Source organism: Polyergus mexicanus, unplaced genomic scaffold, assembly GCF_030449975.1.
Source record: "Polyergus mexicanus isolate NDT 795.1 unplaced genomic scaffold, iyPolMexi1.0 SCAF_20, whole genome shotgun sequence".
In the NCBI taxonomy this organism is placed as follows: Eukaryota; Metazoa; Arthropoda; class Insecta; order Hymenoptera; family Formicidae; genus Polyergus; species Polyergus mexicanus.
In genome coordinates, this window is record NW_027223340.1 from 5317740 (window position 1) to 5333097 (window position 15358).

General features: G+C 37.0%; 1 protein-coding gene and 1 long non-coding RNA gene across 5 annotated transcripts in view; one reads left to right on the forward strand and one right to left on the reverse strand.

The window, feature by feature from the left end:
• LOC138941749 (uncharacterized) overlaps positions 1 to 15358 on the reverse strand; it is a 197541-nt gene that overhangs the window by 41141 nt on the left and 141042 nt on the right. For all 4 annotated transcript variants that reach the window (XM_070311636.1, XM_070311637.1, XM_070311635.1 and 1 more), the window contains 2 exons: positions 6664 to 7272; positions 5117 to 6030 (listed from right to left, as the gene is read on the reverse strand). In XM_070311636.1, the coding sequence (XP_070167737.1) occupies positions 5117 to 6030; positions 6664 to 7272 (1523 nt within the window). The remainder of the gene's footprint in view (positions 1 to 5116; positions 6031 to 6663; positions 7273 to 15358) is intronic.
• LOC138941753 (uncharacterized) lies at positions 12379 to 14420 on the forward strand. Its single transcript, XR_011448202.1, has 3 exons — positions 12379 to 13637; positions 14001 to 14079; positions 14367 to 14420. It is a non-coding gene; the product is annotated as an uncharacterized lncRNA (long non-coding RNA).

The following is a 15358-nucleotide window of genomic DNA, read 5'->3' on the forward strand; positions in this document are numbered from 1 at the left end:
TTACCAAATAAGTGCGAGTAATATTACGGGTATTGTTACATGTGCGTTTGAGTTTGAATTATGCCAAATGGAACGCGAGCGCGAGCGGATTATTTCCCATGTGGCGTCTTACGTTTCCAAGGAAGTTGGAAAAAAACTGCGACGTGGTATGCGATAATAGTCCGGGATTCGGGAATAGGGGAATGCGTTTTCGAAGCTTGGCTTTTACGTCACGCACATCCGACGCAATTCCGGATCTGTAACCGCACCCGGATACGACCGAAATGTAAATTCTCGGCGGACGCGTTCGAGTCAGCAACGCGGAAATTCGACGCGGACTCGTCGGCTTATATTTATTATGCATGTATAATGCGCATTTCACGCACTGTCTATTCGCAACGTTATTCCTCTGGCGGATCTCGACGAACGTTTCGCGGATACATTACGCATTATGTAAAGTTCCAAAACTCTCCCCCGGGGAACGATAAGCGAGAGCCTGGATTTTCTCGCGTGTGGGATGCACTAACAACAAGCGAAAGAGAGAGAGAGAGAGAGGGGGGGGGGGGAAATGCAAGAGAATGTTCATGTTTCATCACGATTATTCTGGTACTTGAAAATTGGTTCAAGTTAGTGACGTAACTTTTCTCTCTCTCTCTCTCTCTCTTTCATAAATGAATTTATGAAGGGAGAGAAGCGTTACCTCTTATTACTTAAACGATATTCATTATGCTTCTTTCTCATGTATATGGTATATCCTCGACACATCTATCTTAATAATGTGAATAATATAAAAATGAAAATTAAAAAAATAATAAAATACAACGTACGGATGATAATAAAGAACGAAAATAAAGATTATAAGATTGTAATCCGAGAAATTCTAAATAATGATTAATTAAAAATATATTTGGCATTTTATAAATTCTGTATCTTTCCCTCCCCCCCCCCCCCCCTCTTCTACTTCTCATCCTTCGTTATTCGCATTTTTCCTTTTCCTTCATATTTATTTCTTCTTTTCGATTGTCTTTCTTTTTGTCATAAATTTCTTCTTTAGCTAGTATTATGGTTCTCATCTTGTAACAATCGATAGCTTCGGCAATATTAAATATAGGAGACGGTGAATTTTTCACAAAAATATTCAAGTCAACGATAGTCCAATCGATTCCTATAGTTTGAATAGACAAAGATAGACAAAGTCGATCCTCGAAGCGCGTCGCGTCCAATATAAAAATAAAGGCTGACATTATGGAAAGGCGATAGAATAAAGCGTAAAGAGCGAGAACGGGCTGGGGTGAAGGTTGAAACAAGGAGATGAAAAACAATGAGACGATCATCGAGAGTAAAAAAGAGAGAGAGAAATTTTTCTACGTCGAGGCGAACGATAGTTAGGTATTCTTTTATACCTCTATTTCGTAGTTGCATGGTAGAAAAGGTACTCCTCTCACGAAGCTTGAAGAGACTTTGCGAGAAAAGGATTGAATATTCGCTGGAGGAGAAGACAAAAAGCAGGGAGAACGAAAGCCTAGTTAGGAGATATTCTGCGTTTGAGCAGAATAGAGCACAAAGTGGAAAATCTACATTTTCCATATTGCAAATATATGAAGATATATTGATTCTTTTTCGTTTATATTCGTTAAACTGGTTCTCATTCAAATTATTTATTTTTGAAACAATTTCAATCAAAGTTTATCAAATTTCATCCGGTCCAAATCGACTCGAAATCTGCATCTTTGTGGAGAAGGATCGAGCTTCGCGTGTACAATATACGTAGCAGCGAATAAAGAATAATACTGCGATATAATATATAATATAATACAACGGCGGAGAGAAAGTCTCTGGGGAAAAGCTCGAGGCAACGATGAAATCAAAGAGCTTGAGGCTGAGAGATTCAATAAAAAGGTAGACGAAAAGAAGTAAAAAACAAAAAAAAAAAAAAAGAGTGGCAAATTCGGTCGCGAGTTAAGGCGCATCTCGTCTGGTCGTTTTCTTTAATTTTCCGTCGTGGCTTTTTCTCCTCGTCTCTTTTCCCTTCAGGCTTTCTCTCAAGCATCTGCCCGCGCTTTTTACACAGAGTGCACTCTCATTGTTATGTTCCGCTCGCGTTTGTAATGGCCGAAAAAGCGGAAGCTCGCGCGTCGCGCTCGGAATATATAATTCGCGAAAGGCAATGCGTTGTCCGAGAAAAAAAAATTCCTCGATAAGGAAGAAGATAAAGAGGCGCACTCGGCGCCTCTTGACTCCGGAGATGGACGAGATTGAATTTTTAAGCGCAAGGTAAAGAAAGAAGGTTTCGCGCACGTAAAATTAAAATGTCTATTGAGAGATCCCTTTTACTGAATCTCGTTTCGCGGAACGGTAACATTTGTACAGAGAATACTAAACGGCAAACGTAATTACAGTTCGCAAAAATTTTTTCTCGATTCGCGTGCTGTGTAAGATAAATGAAAATATGAAAAAAAAATTTTAAATAGTTAGAATAAAATAGAATGAGAATTTGGAAAGATACAAGATAAGATAATAAAATTTACTTAATAAATCTTATTTAAATTTAAGATATCTCAAATTTTTAGAAAAATCATGCGGTAATCGTGCGTGTGTGTGTGTGTGTGTGTGTGTATGTCTAAATAATTTTCCAGATTCTATGCGTCTGTTCAATTTTGAAATCGATATCGACGCGACAGGAAATTCATTCGGTAAATCGAGAAGTTTACGCAAAAACTCGCCCGTAGGAGTACTTTCTCCATTTTCTCGGAGACATAGACATGGAAAGGGAGAGTAACTCGAAAAGCGTGGATCGGCGGGATCGAAAAATATAAAGCTTAAAGACGAGAAAGACGCTGTGGGCGCAAAAGCACACAAAGCCAGTAAAGCTCGAGTTAAGTTGAGAAAACAAGAAATTAAAATCCATTAAGAAAAAAACAACGGAGACAAGAAAAAGCATCTCGTGAAAATCTCTTTAGGGATGTCTTTAAAGGCGTCTCTTGCATATTGCGTATATGCCATAATCGCATGTACATGCATGTTTTTTTATCATGCAAAACTTAAAATTTTTTTTTCGACGATTATTCTTTAATAACAGGAAGAAATAAATGACGCTTTTTCCATCTCCGATTTTTATTTTACTCTAAGAAAAATTCACGATAATGACAATTTTATCAATCGTTTGCAAAATACACATGGCTCGTTCATTTTAAAATCGTCATTAAGTTTCTCGTAGGTCAAAAGTCACAGATAAAAATGATCTTCTTCGGCGAGATGTGGATAAAATTCTCACGTATGCAAGCGAGCCACGCCGCAACTCTGCAAATGTATATTCACACTCCGATTCTCGCAAGGTAAACACATTTTTTCGACGTTTACTATTCACTCCCTTCAGACGAAGACAAATGTCCGCGCAATGGACCTTTTCGTCGCCCTTCGCCGCGCAACAAAACAGATTTTTCAATTTTGACGTCTCCGGGAATCGCGCGAGCTTAATGGAAATTTTACGGAATGGCGGGTTTAACGATAAATCCTGATGATTTAATGCTATGTATAGCGACAGCCAAATCTTTAAAACATTCACGGATATTACGAATTTATGATAACGCAATTTATATTGTCTGTGATTATTTATGACAAAAAAAAAAATCAATGAAAATAATCAAGAATAATACAGAGTTGGGAACGTTACTTTATAAAAGTAACTCGTTACCGTTACTAAAAAACTAACGAATCGTTACTATTTCCGTTACTTTGTTTATAACATATTAATTCGATATTATATAATATATTAATATTAAATTAGTATATTACAATTAATACTAATATAATTTTTATAAATTTGTAATATATATAAACCATAAACTATATAATAATATAAATTCTTAATCTCTTAAGGTAAATCGCAATCTTTCCTTTATCAAATAAATTTTACCAAAATATTTTATTTATTTTTAAGAAAAGTTGATGCTGCGCGATATCATCATTTAGATGACATCTTTGCGGCTTTAATATTGTATATAAGGAGATGATTGATTGGCTACGGCATTCTTATCATGCGTAACGCGTTGACGCGTTCTATGTTCTCCAGAGCCATTAGTCAAAAACAAAGTACCGATAAAAGTAACTGTCAAAATCGTTAGCGTTACCGTTACAGACGACGAAAAGTAAGGCCGTTACCAATTCGTAAAAAAAAAAAAAGTAACTGTAACAACGTTACAAGTAACGCGTTACTTCCCAACCCTGGAATAATATATTAATTCGTAGTTTTTTTAATAAAAACTTATAATTCTGTAATATTGAATCTAAATAAATTACTCATCCTCCCAAAAAAGACCAATTTTTGACTGTTTCTTTCAAAATTGACAAGAGAAATCTCGATATACCAAATGGTAAAATGTATGAATCTATATGTTTGAGGAATAAATTATTTTTATTTAATTTTATATTTCAAGCATTTTTTCTCGCTTTGTATTGATTTTTTCATGTAAGAATCTAAAAATAAATCTTTTGTATTTCACGCTTCTCTTTACGACACGGAAGAACAAATATTCTCGACGATTTGTCCTAGTAGACTTCATAGCAACCGAGCACGCTTTCTGTAATAGATCTTCGTCGCCGAGACTATCGACGGCGCCGTCGAGGCACAATAACGCTGACACGTCCGCCAGGCTCTTTATCCTTCTGGCTATTGAATCGCGCGAGCGAATCGACTCGATGACTCGAGCCGTAAAGTGATGGGATACTTTTCGACGTGGAAGAAACCTCATTGTTACGATATATTGTTAATTGAGAAATTTTACGGAACAAGAGCGCGGAAATTTTAGGGAAAAAAATTTGATTGTAATAAAATAAAAAATTAATAATTAAGTAGAGAGAAGGGATACAAAAATTAATAAAACAATAGAAAATAAAAATACGAATAGATAAGTAAGAAAATAAATAAAAATGCAAAAGGAAATGCTATAAGTTCGTCGAACAATCTTTCCGTGTATCTCGACACGTTAATTATTATTCGTTCGAATATACATAGTTTATTGCCTCGAGACTATTGCTTAGTCGACGATTTAATGAGTTGTTTGAAATCTTGAGGAAAACGTCGAATAACAATCTAGAGCTCGTCTGGCTAAATGAATATACTAGTAAAACGACTCACCTATCATGGGCCGCCTCCTCGAGACAAGTGATGACAAGCTCGAAGTCGTTGAGCTTCTTTTTGCCGAGCACGCTCTTCAGGTGTCCGGCCAATCGTTGCGCCTCGTCCGCCGGGAATTCTTGTCCCAGCAGAGACGTGATCCTGACAAGTTTGACGCTCTCGTTGCCAGCGAGAGCGTCGAAGAAGTCGTCGAGATATCGGGGATCGGACCCTCGTTCCACTTGGAACACTACCTCGAGCGCTTCGAGCGTGCAAGCGGGACTTTCGAGAATCCTGGCCCATCCCTCCAGTTCTAAAGGAGACGTATGAACCAACGGGGCCGGTGGTCGTTCGTTGGGCGCGGGCCCGAAACCAGGACCTGCCCCGACTAGTCGGCAGACCGCCGAGATGTTGCCATCGGACGCGCCAGCCGCCTTTAACAACGAGAACACAGCTCTAGGTGGCACTTCCAATGGGCATAATTGATTCAGAATTAAGTGGGTCTTGGGACCAAGCAGGCCGGCCAGGTGACCGATGATCCCCGAGGGCAGACCCTCCAATTCGCGGCGCAGAATATTGGCATACTGCGCTACCGAAGTGAGATAGTACGCTGCCAGAAACTCCGCCACCGCCGTGTGAATTGGCGTGTAGAGATCAGGTTTGCGTCTCTGGCCAAAAGTTAATCCCTTGGTCAAGAAACCGAACCGTGTGACCTCGATGCCGCCGCCTCGCGCCCTTAATTCGGCTTCCGTATAACAGCATCTGTTTTCCCGTAGAGCGGCCAGGGATACCTTGCCGAAGTCCTCGAGGCGCTTCCTGCAGTGCCCCGGGATCTCTTCGTTATAGGAAATCGGCGGATCTAAGCTCCTCTTCACGATGCACTTTACCGCCGCTTGTACGAGAGCGCTTGTCTCGGTTGGTAAACTTCCGGTATCCTGTCAAAGTAAAATCGCGTTCATGGATCAGGCCGTTTCAGCGTTTTATCTCTATCATTATACGGACAATAAATATAAGTATAAACGTATCTTATTAAAAATTAGATTATAATTTATTTTAATCAATCATTAATCTAATAATTTTTAATAAGTAACTTCTATAAAAGATATTCGGAGAATTTTTGCAATTGCAGCAAAATCATTAGCTACTATTCGATGAAAACGATAAAGGAGTTGACTATCAATTATTCAATATTATAAAAGAATTTATCTTTTTAATAAAATAAAAGACCTTACGTGTGTTCAATAAGTAGTTTATAAAAGTATAAATTTATCTCTAAAGTAAGTTTAATATGCTGTTAGAAAAAAAACTAGCTAGTACAAATACAATTGTCTCAAATATAAAAAATCATAAAAATTAATTAGTGCAATTACAGCACGGTAATCTAAAAAATAATTTCAAAATAAACAAATTTTTAAAATAAAATATAATTAGTCTAAAATGATCGTTTTACAAGATATTTGAAAGCAGTTCTGTTTTCTAAATACTTTTCTTTATATTGAAATAATAATGTAATAACAATATAATAACGAAAACAAAAACATTTCGATGTTTACGAAGATAATTCCTACCTGATATAGGCAGCAGAGCATGATCCATCCGAGCGGATGCTGGCCGAGTTGCCTGATGGATTGCGGTTGTACATTGAGCGCCTCAAGGAATTCGCAGGCCTTCTCGGCAATGTCATTGTGAATAAAGTAGGCCACGCAAAGTCGCTCAACGTGCGGCCATTCGAGACCGGCCAGATGGATCCTGCGCTGGACCAAGGGCGCGAGGGCGGTCGAGTTGCTGGGCGAGCACGTGACCAGGATCCTCGCGTCCGGAAACAGTCGACCCTCCAATAGATCGGCCGCGTCGCCGAGAGACGCTCGGCCGCCCACGCACTCATCGTAACCGTCGAGAACGAAGAGCACGCGGTCCTCCATCAAATGCAACGTACGCCAGACATGGGCGACCGCATCGCCCAACGCGGCCGTTCTCGGGAACAATTCTCGCGCGAGATAATTTAGGACAGGACTGCCGCGAAGTTCGCGCAGCGGCACGATAAAGGCCAAAGCGGGTCCGTCGCTCTGGATCGCCCATTGATGCAGTAGTCGCAGACAGAGAGTGGTCCGCCCGCTCCCTGGACCACCCTCGACGGCGACCCGTCGCGGCGCCTCGGACACGGTGCCGTCGCTTAACTGGAAAAATAATAATTCATTTCGCGTAAATTCGCGATGTACAATAATATTCAAAATTCAATTTATTTTATCCTCGGTAGAGAAAGAAAATTGAAATTATTATATAATCAAAATACGATCGATGGAACGCACATTTCCGTGAGATGCTTAAATCATCTCGAATAAGCCGAATTTTAAGATATTTTCGCACTTTGAAAAAGGTAAAATTTTAAAAGCAACGATAAATCACAAAATGTATAATATATAGAATATTTTATATAAAAATTTTATGAAAAAATTCCAAGAGATAGCATTATAGATCTTATCTTGATTTAAATTTCACCTAATAACATGTGAGAATATAAACGCATTATGCATCACTCATGTGGTATTAAAAAACGATGAAAGGAGCTATTGCGAATGAAAAACAATTGACCAAACAATAGACCCAAGACAAAAATGAAAAAGGGCAATAGCGATGAATTACGGATTGTTTCTTGAAAGAAACCGATCTTCGATCAAATGGACGACTCGTAGCGCGAAAATAGAGGAAAAAGATTTTAGTCACTTCGTGACCAGCTTCTCGGATACTTCTCAGTTTCCTGATCTCCGGTCTCCGTCCAGCCAATTAGAACTTGAAACGTTCCCCGCGAAACACTAATCCCCTTGAGATGGATCAGAACACTCCGGACACTTTATTGCTCGTTACATTCGAGGCCAGCATTCGATACGGATATCTCGCGATATTACATCACGGTAGACGGTATAGCGAAATGTTTCCTCTTATTTTCGCGAATTTTTCAAGTAAATTTTTTTGCAAATTTATCTTGTTAATTATTGTTAAAATTAGAATTCCCCCCCTCCCCCCCCCCCTAAAACGCAAAATTTTCATCTTGACAGCCATGTGAATTGCACTTTAAAATATAGTAAAAAATTCTTTGCTTTCAAGAATTTACAATACGTATATTAAAATATTAATATTCCTTCTTCAACAAGAATCAATGTCAAATATCATATATTATAGAATAATGCTATGAAACTATCACTTGCAGTGATAGTTCTAAAACAATCTCTAATAAGATAATAGTTCCTATATTCATTTAATGATCGAACAGAGAGGCGCGGTATTCTAACGATGCTCGCGTTAGCATTATGCGAACGATTAACATACACGCGCGATTAAACTTAGCGTACACATTGCCGAGAGCAACACCATCGTTAACCGAATAGTACTAACAATAAGGTATGCGACGTCGACTGGTGGCGGCGTACGATCGGCAAACAGTCTCAATTCTGTAATCGATAACAGTAATCCGTAGAACATGGAACACGTGCCCCATTCACTCTGTCAGCGATAATCTATCCAGTCGCGTGCAGAGTAAACGATCTATATCGGACGATGGATAACAATGCACGGCCGTTATACAGTATGACGATTATGACATCCGATTTGTTGGGATACGGAATAAAGTAGGATTCAACTCTATTAATCGGGAATGTATTTTTCGAGCAATTTTATTAATTTCATATCGCGTAAAATCTTATTTATCGATAGTTTTAATTAATTATATATTTTTCGTATCTTTCATTTACCAGAATTGAGATACAGAGCGAGAAAGAAATAGAGAAAAAAAATGGCTTTTTATTTTTCAAATTATCTCTTATCGTACCTATCATATCTATTGAAATAGACTCGCGATGCTGCAATTTTCGTAATTGCGCGAAGGAGCGAGCTTTCAAGGATCCATTAGCGAACATCGACCGCACAACTCGATCCTTTCTTGTATGTGAATATATATCCTGAATAATAAAAGAAAACCGCACACCCCGCTGCGGTTGACTGCCATAATTTTTTTCTATTTCGCGAGTCGATCGAAAGCGGCAATCGTATTTTTGTGATAAAACAAAGTCGCTGATTTTTCATATTTTTGTTAAAATATGATACTCGATTCGAGGATCTTAATTGTTTGTTTTTTCAAGTATCGAATTCGATATTTTGATTTCGGTAACCTGGCATTGGGAAAGAGAAGTCCCCCCCCCCCCCCCCCACGAATTATATCCAATACTGGAAGAATCGTTATTTTTGCTCGCAGTGTATACTGATTCGCCCCCCATTGGTTTTACCGATAAATTTATGGAAAAACTTAAACTGGAGACCACTGTCACAGAAAATTACATTTTTTTTTTTTTAACGTAAAATAATAGAAAAGATATACAATTTTAAACGCAGTAAATTATAAACATAAACAGCCTCAAATGCATCATATGTGTTAATCGATATTTTATCGTCGAATAAAATAGTTTAATAATCTTCTTGTATCTTATCGTGTCCATTATACAATATATAGAAAAATCGATCGTAACGTCGAGAAAAAAGAAATATGATCGCTCGTTTTAATGTGTAAAATATGGTACAATATGTTAAAATATGATACAAAAAAATTTATACATGCTTTATATATATCGCTTTCTATATATAGTGGTAATAAAAAAAGTTGATAAAATAAATAATTAAACATTTAACATAAAAAAGATTATATTTATGTAAAGACACTGAATTTTATTAACAAAAAATAATGTTATTTAAAGTATACTCTCTATTAAAAATTATATGGTTATTATATTTATTTATCAGCTATTATATGGTTAAAAATGTATTTTGTATAACAAGATTTCATATATTGTACAAAGCTCAACATTCTCAGTTGAAAAAAAGTTATTTATGAAACAAAAGTGTAAAAGGTGCTTTCTTCGAAACGTATAAAATATTATTTTAAAAAAGTAGCTTATTTTGAAGCATTTACTTTCTTTTATACAGCAATCTTCTTTTATGTCGGATCTTTAATTTTTGGTGCACGAGGGAACTGTGATAAACGCGAGTGCATTCAGCGGTCCTAAAAACAATTTCTAAATGTTGTCTGCTCGGCGTATTTTCGTTTATTTTCACGGTGAAAGCATGTCGGTTTTACGACGCGGATTCATCCACTTGTACGTATAGTTTCAAGCCCGGTATGTGTGAGCTTGGAGTGCCCGCACCTTCCTTCCCTCGTATCTTACACATTCTACGTATGTCCCGACGGTTACGAGACTCGGTTTTCGACGCGAGCATTTTCGGACGCGTTACCTGCATTTTATGAATTTTTATGTGAGATTTTCTCGAAAAAAAAAAAAAAATGCACCACCAACAACAACAACAACGGAATCGCGCTTTTTCAGGCGGTTATCAAAAAGGATTGATTTTAATTTTTCATCTTACACATACAAAGTGTATAAAAAGATCGGATTGATATTCAAAAAATTTTATATATATATGTATTAATAAAAAATTGAAACTAGTTAATATTTCAAAGCGACGAAATTGTACGTCCGGCTTAACATTCCTTTATCCTTTTATCCGTAAAAATCGATTCGGTAAAGCAATCTGATCGAAACGACTATTCGATAACGATCAACTGCGACCATAAATAAATTGCCAGCCCGCCGATTCGAGAGCGTCACTGCATTTCACTCGCAGGAGACTGCATCGAGAAAGCGGTGAAGAAACGCAAGAACTCGAGACAGCGAATCGCGGGGGGTAGGAAGTTTGCGGAACTTTTTCACCCTCCTTCTCTCTCTCTCTCTCTCTCTCTCTGCCATTCTGAACTTCAGACGACATCGACTTGGCTTTCAAATTCCGGAGGGAAGTCGCCGACGGTGGCGGTGGCGGCGAGAGGAAGCGAGTTTTCGAGACTTCGACTTTCCTCGGAGGTGATTCACCCCCGCGGACATCCGGGACTCGACTTGCTGCTCACTCGCGCAATTACATAGTCGATATCATGCAAATCTACGACTGCCGCCAAAAGATCACGTGTTCTGATTTCCGCGGCGCGATGCTCTCGCGGAAATTCGCGCGCGTCAGCCGTGAACCGGAAATCTGTTTGACGCTTTCAGTACGAATCTCTGAGATTTTTGCGACGTGCCTCACATGTTACGATGTAAGGCAGTCTTTCCCAATCTTTCTCGACGGAATTTCATTCGTTTCTCCCGTGATTTTTATCCCTCTATACCGGTTATTATTTAGGAGAGCGGAAAAAAAAACTATACATGTAATCACTTCAATATACTTTTTATATATGGACACATCTTTATATAACGCGACACATATCATGTTAAAAATTTTTCATGTTCGAATGATACGCGTGATATGAAAAATTATAATATATGTATATCGATGATTTAAAACACAAATATCGCACATTTTCGTCATATTTATTTTATTTCCTATATAATTAATATTTTTAAAATAAAATATATTCTTAAATTTATATAAACTACAACACTATAAGCACGCGCTATGCGCATTTATTTTCAGTATATGTGTGTATAATTATTTATACATATTAATTCTAGTTCTCCGTTTTTTTCAAAATAAATGAAATAAAAATTCAGAGCTACTCACGGCATATTATTAGAATATTATATGCGTGTGTGCTATATATAAAATATTATAAAACGCGCCATTTAGTTTTTATAAATAATAATAGACAAAAATGATTAAAAAATCACGATATCTCTTGGATACTGGAGCGTAAGAATATTAAAAGTCTCTTTTATATCTCGTGGGATGTTATTCGAAATTCTAAGTAAAAAACCGGAATTGCGAAAAAAATTATCTTTAAAATATTTAAAATTAATTTAACATATATACTTGTATAGAAAATTTAATATTTTTGTGTATATATATATATATATCAGTATCGGGATATTATTTGCTATTATAATATAATTAATAATTAATTAACATAAATAATAACGATGAAATCGAAAAATCAATAATTAATATAACGATATACTCCGTGATAGATTAATCGTTTTAATAAATAAATTGATCTATAATATGTAAAATACTTATATAATTTAATATTTCGTATATATATATATTTTATAGTACATAAAATATTTCGGTAGCGAATTAGAATAATACCCAACACGGTATATGGCCTTAGCGGCGTAAACATTGACGCGCGTAAACATTGTTTACGTATCACGGCCTTGTTATCGCGTATACCAAGCCACTTGAATAGAGAACTGTAGTGGGGCGAGACGGTCAAATTCCTTTCTTACGTGTTGTCATTCGCGCGGCGATACTCGAAGGAGAAGGTGCGCGGTCGGTGCCGTCATCGTGCCGCGGACGGTTTTCGCGTCTTCCGCGTCGCGTGTCATCACAGCATTGCCACGAGTCGTACAATGGCTCATATGTGGCACGCGCATTCGTGCGTTGTACGCACGTTAGTGCGTCGTCGTTGCCGTCATCGTGCCGTACGAGCAACGATGCGTCGCGTTGTCGCGATATCGCGTTTTCGCGTCGTCGCGTTTTCGCGTTGAACTTGTATCTCGTTTTCACGATTGCCATCGAGAATCATACTTTGTCGCCGACTAAATGGGATGTCTCTCAGCGTTGCAATCTTTAATATATTAATACCTATTAATACAATTAATTTTATATCAATATCAGTTAATATTAATACTATATTAATATTATATATTATATAAATATTTATATATTAATAAATTTAATATATTAATGCAGGCGCAACGTTAAAACGCCTCAGTATCGCGGCTGAGGTGAATGCCGGCCGCGTAGCAACGTATGTTCGTGCATAGTATAGATGCATGTTCGCGCGGTTAATCTTGAACTTCGGTTCGAGAATCGGCTGTTGAGGGCACGTTCTGCTCCGACGAACGGTTCGGCCCGAATCGGTTAGAGTTCGGTCGATTGTTTTGGAATCGTCGTTAATGGGTCCCTTCTCTTGTACCGTCTAACAGCACATTGTAGAAATACTAAAATGTTTGGCATCTGAGGAGTCGGCTGTTCTAATTAGGTTCGATTTTCGCTCGCTAGAGAAGTTGATCTCCCGCTTTCGAAATGCTAGATTGTTAGCACGTAGAAGGTGGGTATCTTCGTTCTCGACCCGTCTATCAGCCTTACGATAAACCCGGCTCAGTCTGTATGATAGAGACTTGGTGGTTCGTATGAAATCGTTCCTAACGATGTTCTAGTCGGCCCTCGATGGGAGCAGGCGCGGGTCAAGAGTCGAGCGAACCCCATTCGCGATTATTCCATCGATCGATTTCGTCTTCTTCCGCTTCCGCTTAACCTTTGCTCGAAGTAATCGGTGAATTCCCGACTTGTCGACTCCAAGTGTGATTCTCACGTGAAGCGAGGTTCGATCGTACCGAAATTCGAAAGTGCGGGAGTGTCGTTCAAAGTATCGCGCGTACAAGTGCGGAAGTAATCTTTTAATAAAAGAGTGCGGGAGTGCCGTTTAAGTATCGCGTGTGTGAGTCAACCTGAGAGGAGGAGGAGGCCTAGGAGAGGCATCGGGCACCGGTGGAGCAACCCTGTGGTAAGCAAATTGTTATTTGTATATTCATTACTTATTAATTGCATTTGTGTAATTTAAATTGAGCAATAACCGCGCAATTTGATTTTTTATTTGTATAATTTAAACAAGAGAGAAATAGAGAAAAAGATTTTTATATGAAAGCTATAATCTTGTAAAAGCTTTTACTTTTAGATTATAGCTTGTATATATGGAATTATATTAGTAGTAATGTTTTTTTTTTTCTAAAATTTATAAAATTATTTTATTAATCTGCATATTATGATATGCGTTGAATAAAAAATTCAATGCGTATAATAAATTTTTTTTAAATATTAATTATTTTGAGCACGGCTACAATTTGGATCTTCTATTTGCATATTACAGAGTAACGTGGCGACCCTGACGTTCTGAGAGGAGGAGGAGGCCTAGGAGAGGCATCCTGCACCGGCGGAGCAACCCAAGGGTGAGTGTCTATTATTTATATATTGATTAAAAATTGCGTACACGCGTATTGATTCGATCTCTTTATTTAAACAAGAGAAAAAATTCAGAAAAAGAAAGACTTTTACATAAATCCTGTAAAAATATATCTATTATTTGAAGAAAAAGTCTTTTTTAAAATTTATAAAATTGTTTCATATTTATATAAAGATTCTTAGTATTGTACGCATGGGATATAAAATATTCCGTACGAAATATTAATTATTTTGGATGCCGCTATAATTTGGTCTTTATATTTGTATGTTACAGACAACGTAGCTTCAAGACCAACAACTCCGCTGTTGCGTCTGTCAGTGTGCCGGTGAGTAATAAACTTTATTTTACTTTGAGGTAACGGATTCATAGATATTGTAGATAGAAATGTAGATTGTAGATAGATCCGTTGCCTCGAAATGGATGGGCTAGAATAGATTAAAACAAATAACTTTTAATAGGTCTTTTTTTTTTAAATATACGTTCAGACATTTTACAGATATAATTCAAATATAAATTATATACAAAAAATATAAATTAAAACAAAAATTTGTAAAGAATACAAAATATTTTCTTTAATTGATAAATTTTATTTTATTCGTCTAATGAAGAAGGCGCTAGTAATTTTATTAATTATATGAAATAATAATAATAATTTATTCTTATATCGCGCCGATTTTATACTAATTCTGTATAGCCCATTCATCTATATTATCATATCAATTAAAGCAAAGCTTTAATTGATATAAACCCAAATTATCGATCCAATCCTTTATACATATATATATATATATATATAAAATGTGAATGTTTTATTAATTTTATTTTAACATAAATTAGATATTATTATATAATAATATTTTATATTATTATATATAAAAATTTCAATCGGTTAAATTTGATTGTGATAACTTGGTATTATATTAATTAAAGTAAAATCATATTAAAACAATGCATGGAAAACGATCGTAATGTCTCACGATCATAAACGAGCGTAAAATTACGCTCATACACCGGCGATAATAATTAGCCGGCAACGGAAGGAATTTCTCTCCTTCGTTAACTTCTGATAGAAGTTCAAACGACATTTCTGGCTAAATGTAGTCAGAATGAATATGGCCAGCATCAACGAAAGAGTAGGTCCAACGGAAGCGACGTATGCATTGTATTAGGGCACGTGAGTAGGACACGCGAATATAACACGCGAAGTAGGATACGCGATTAAGATACCATCCCCAAAATTTCGGTTATCTCGGATTCCCGCTGGC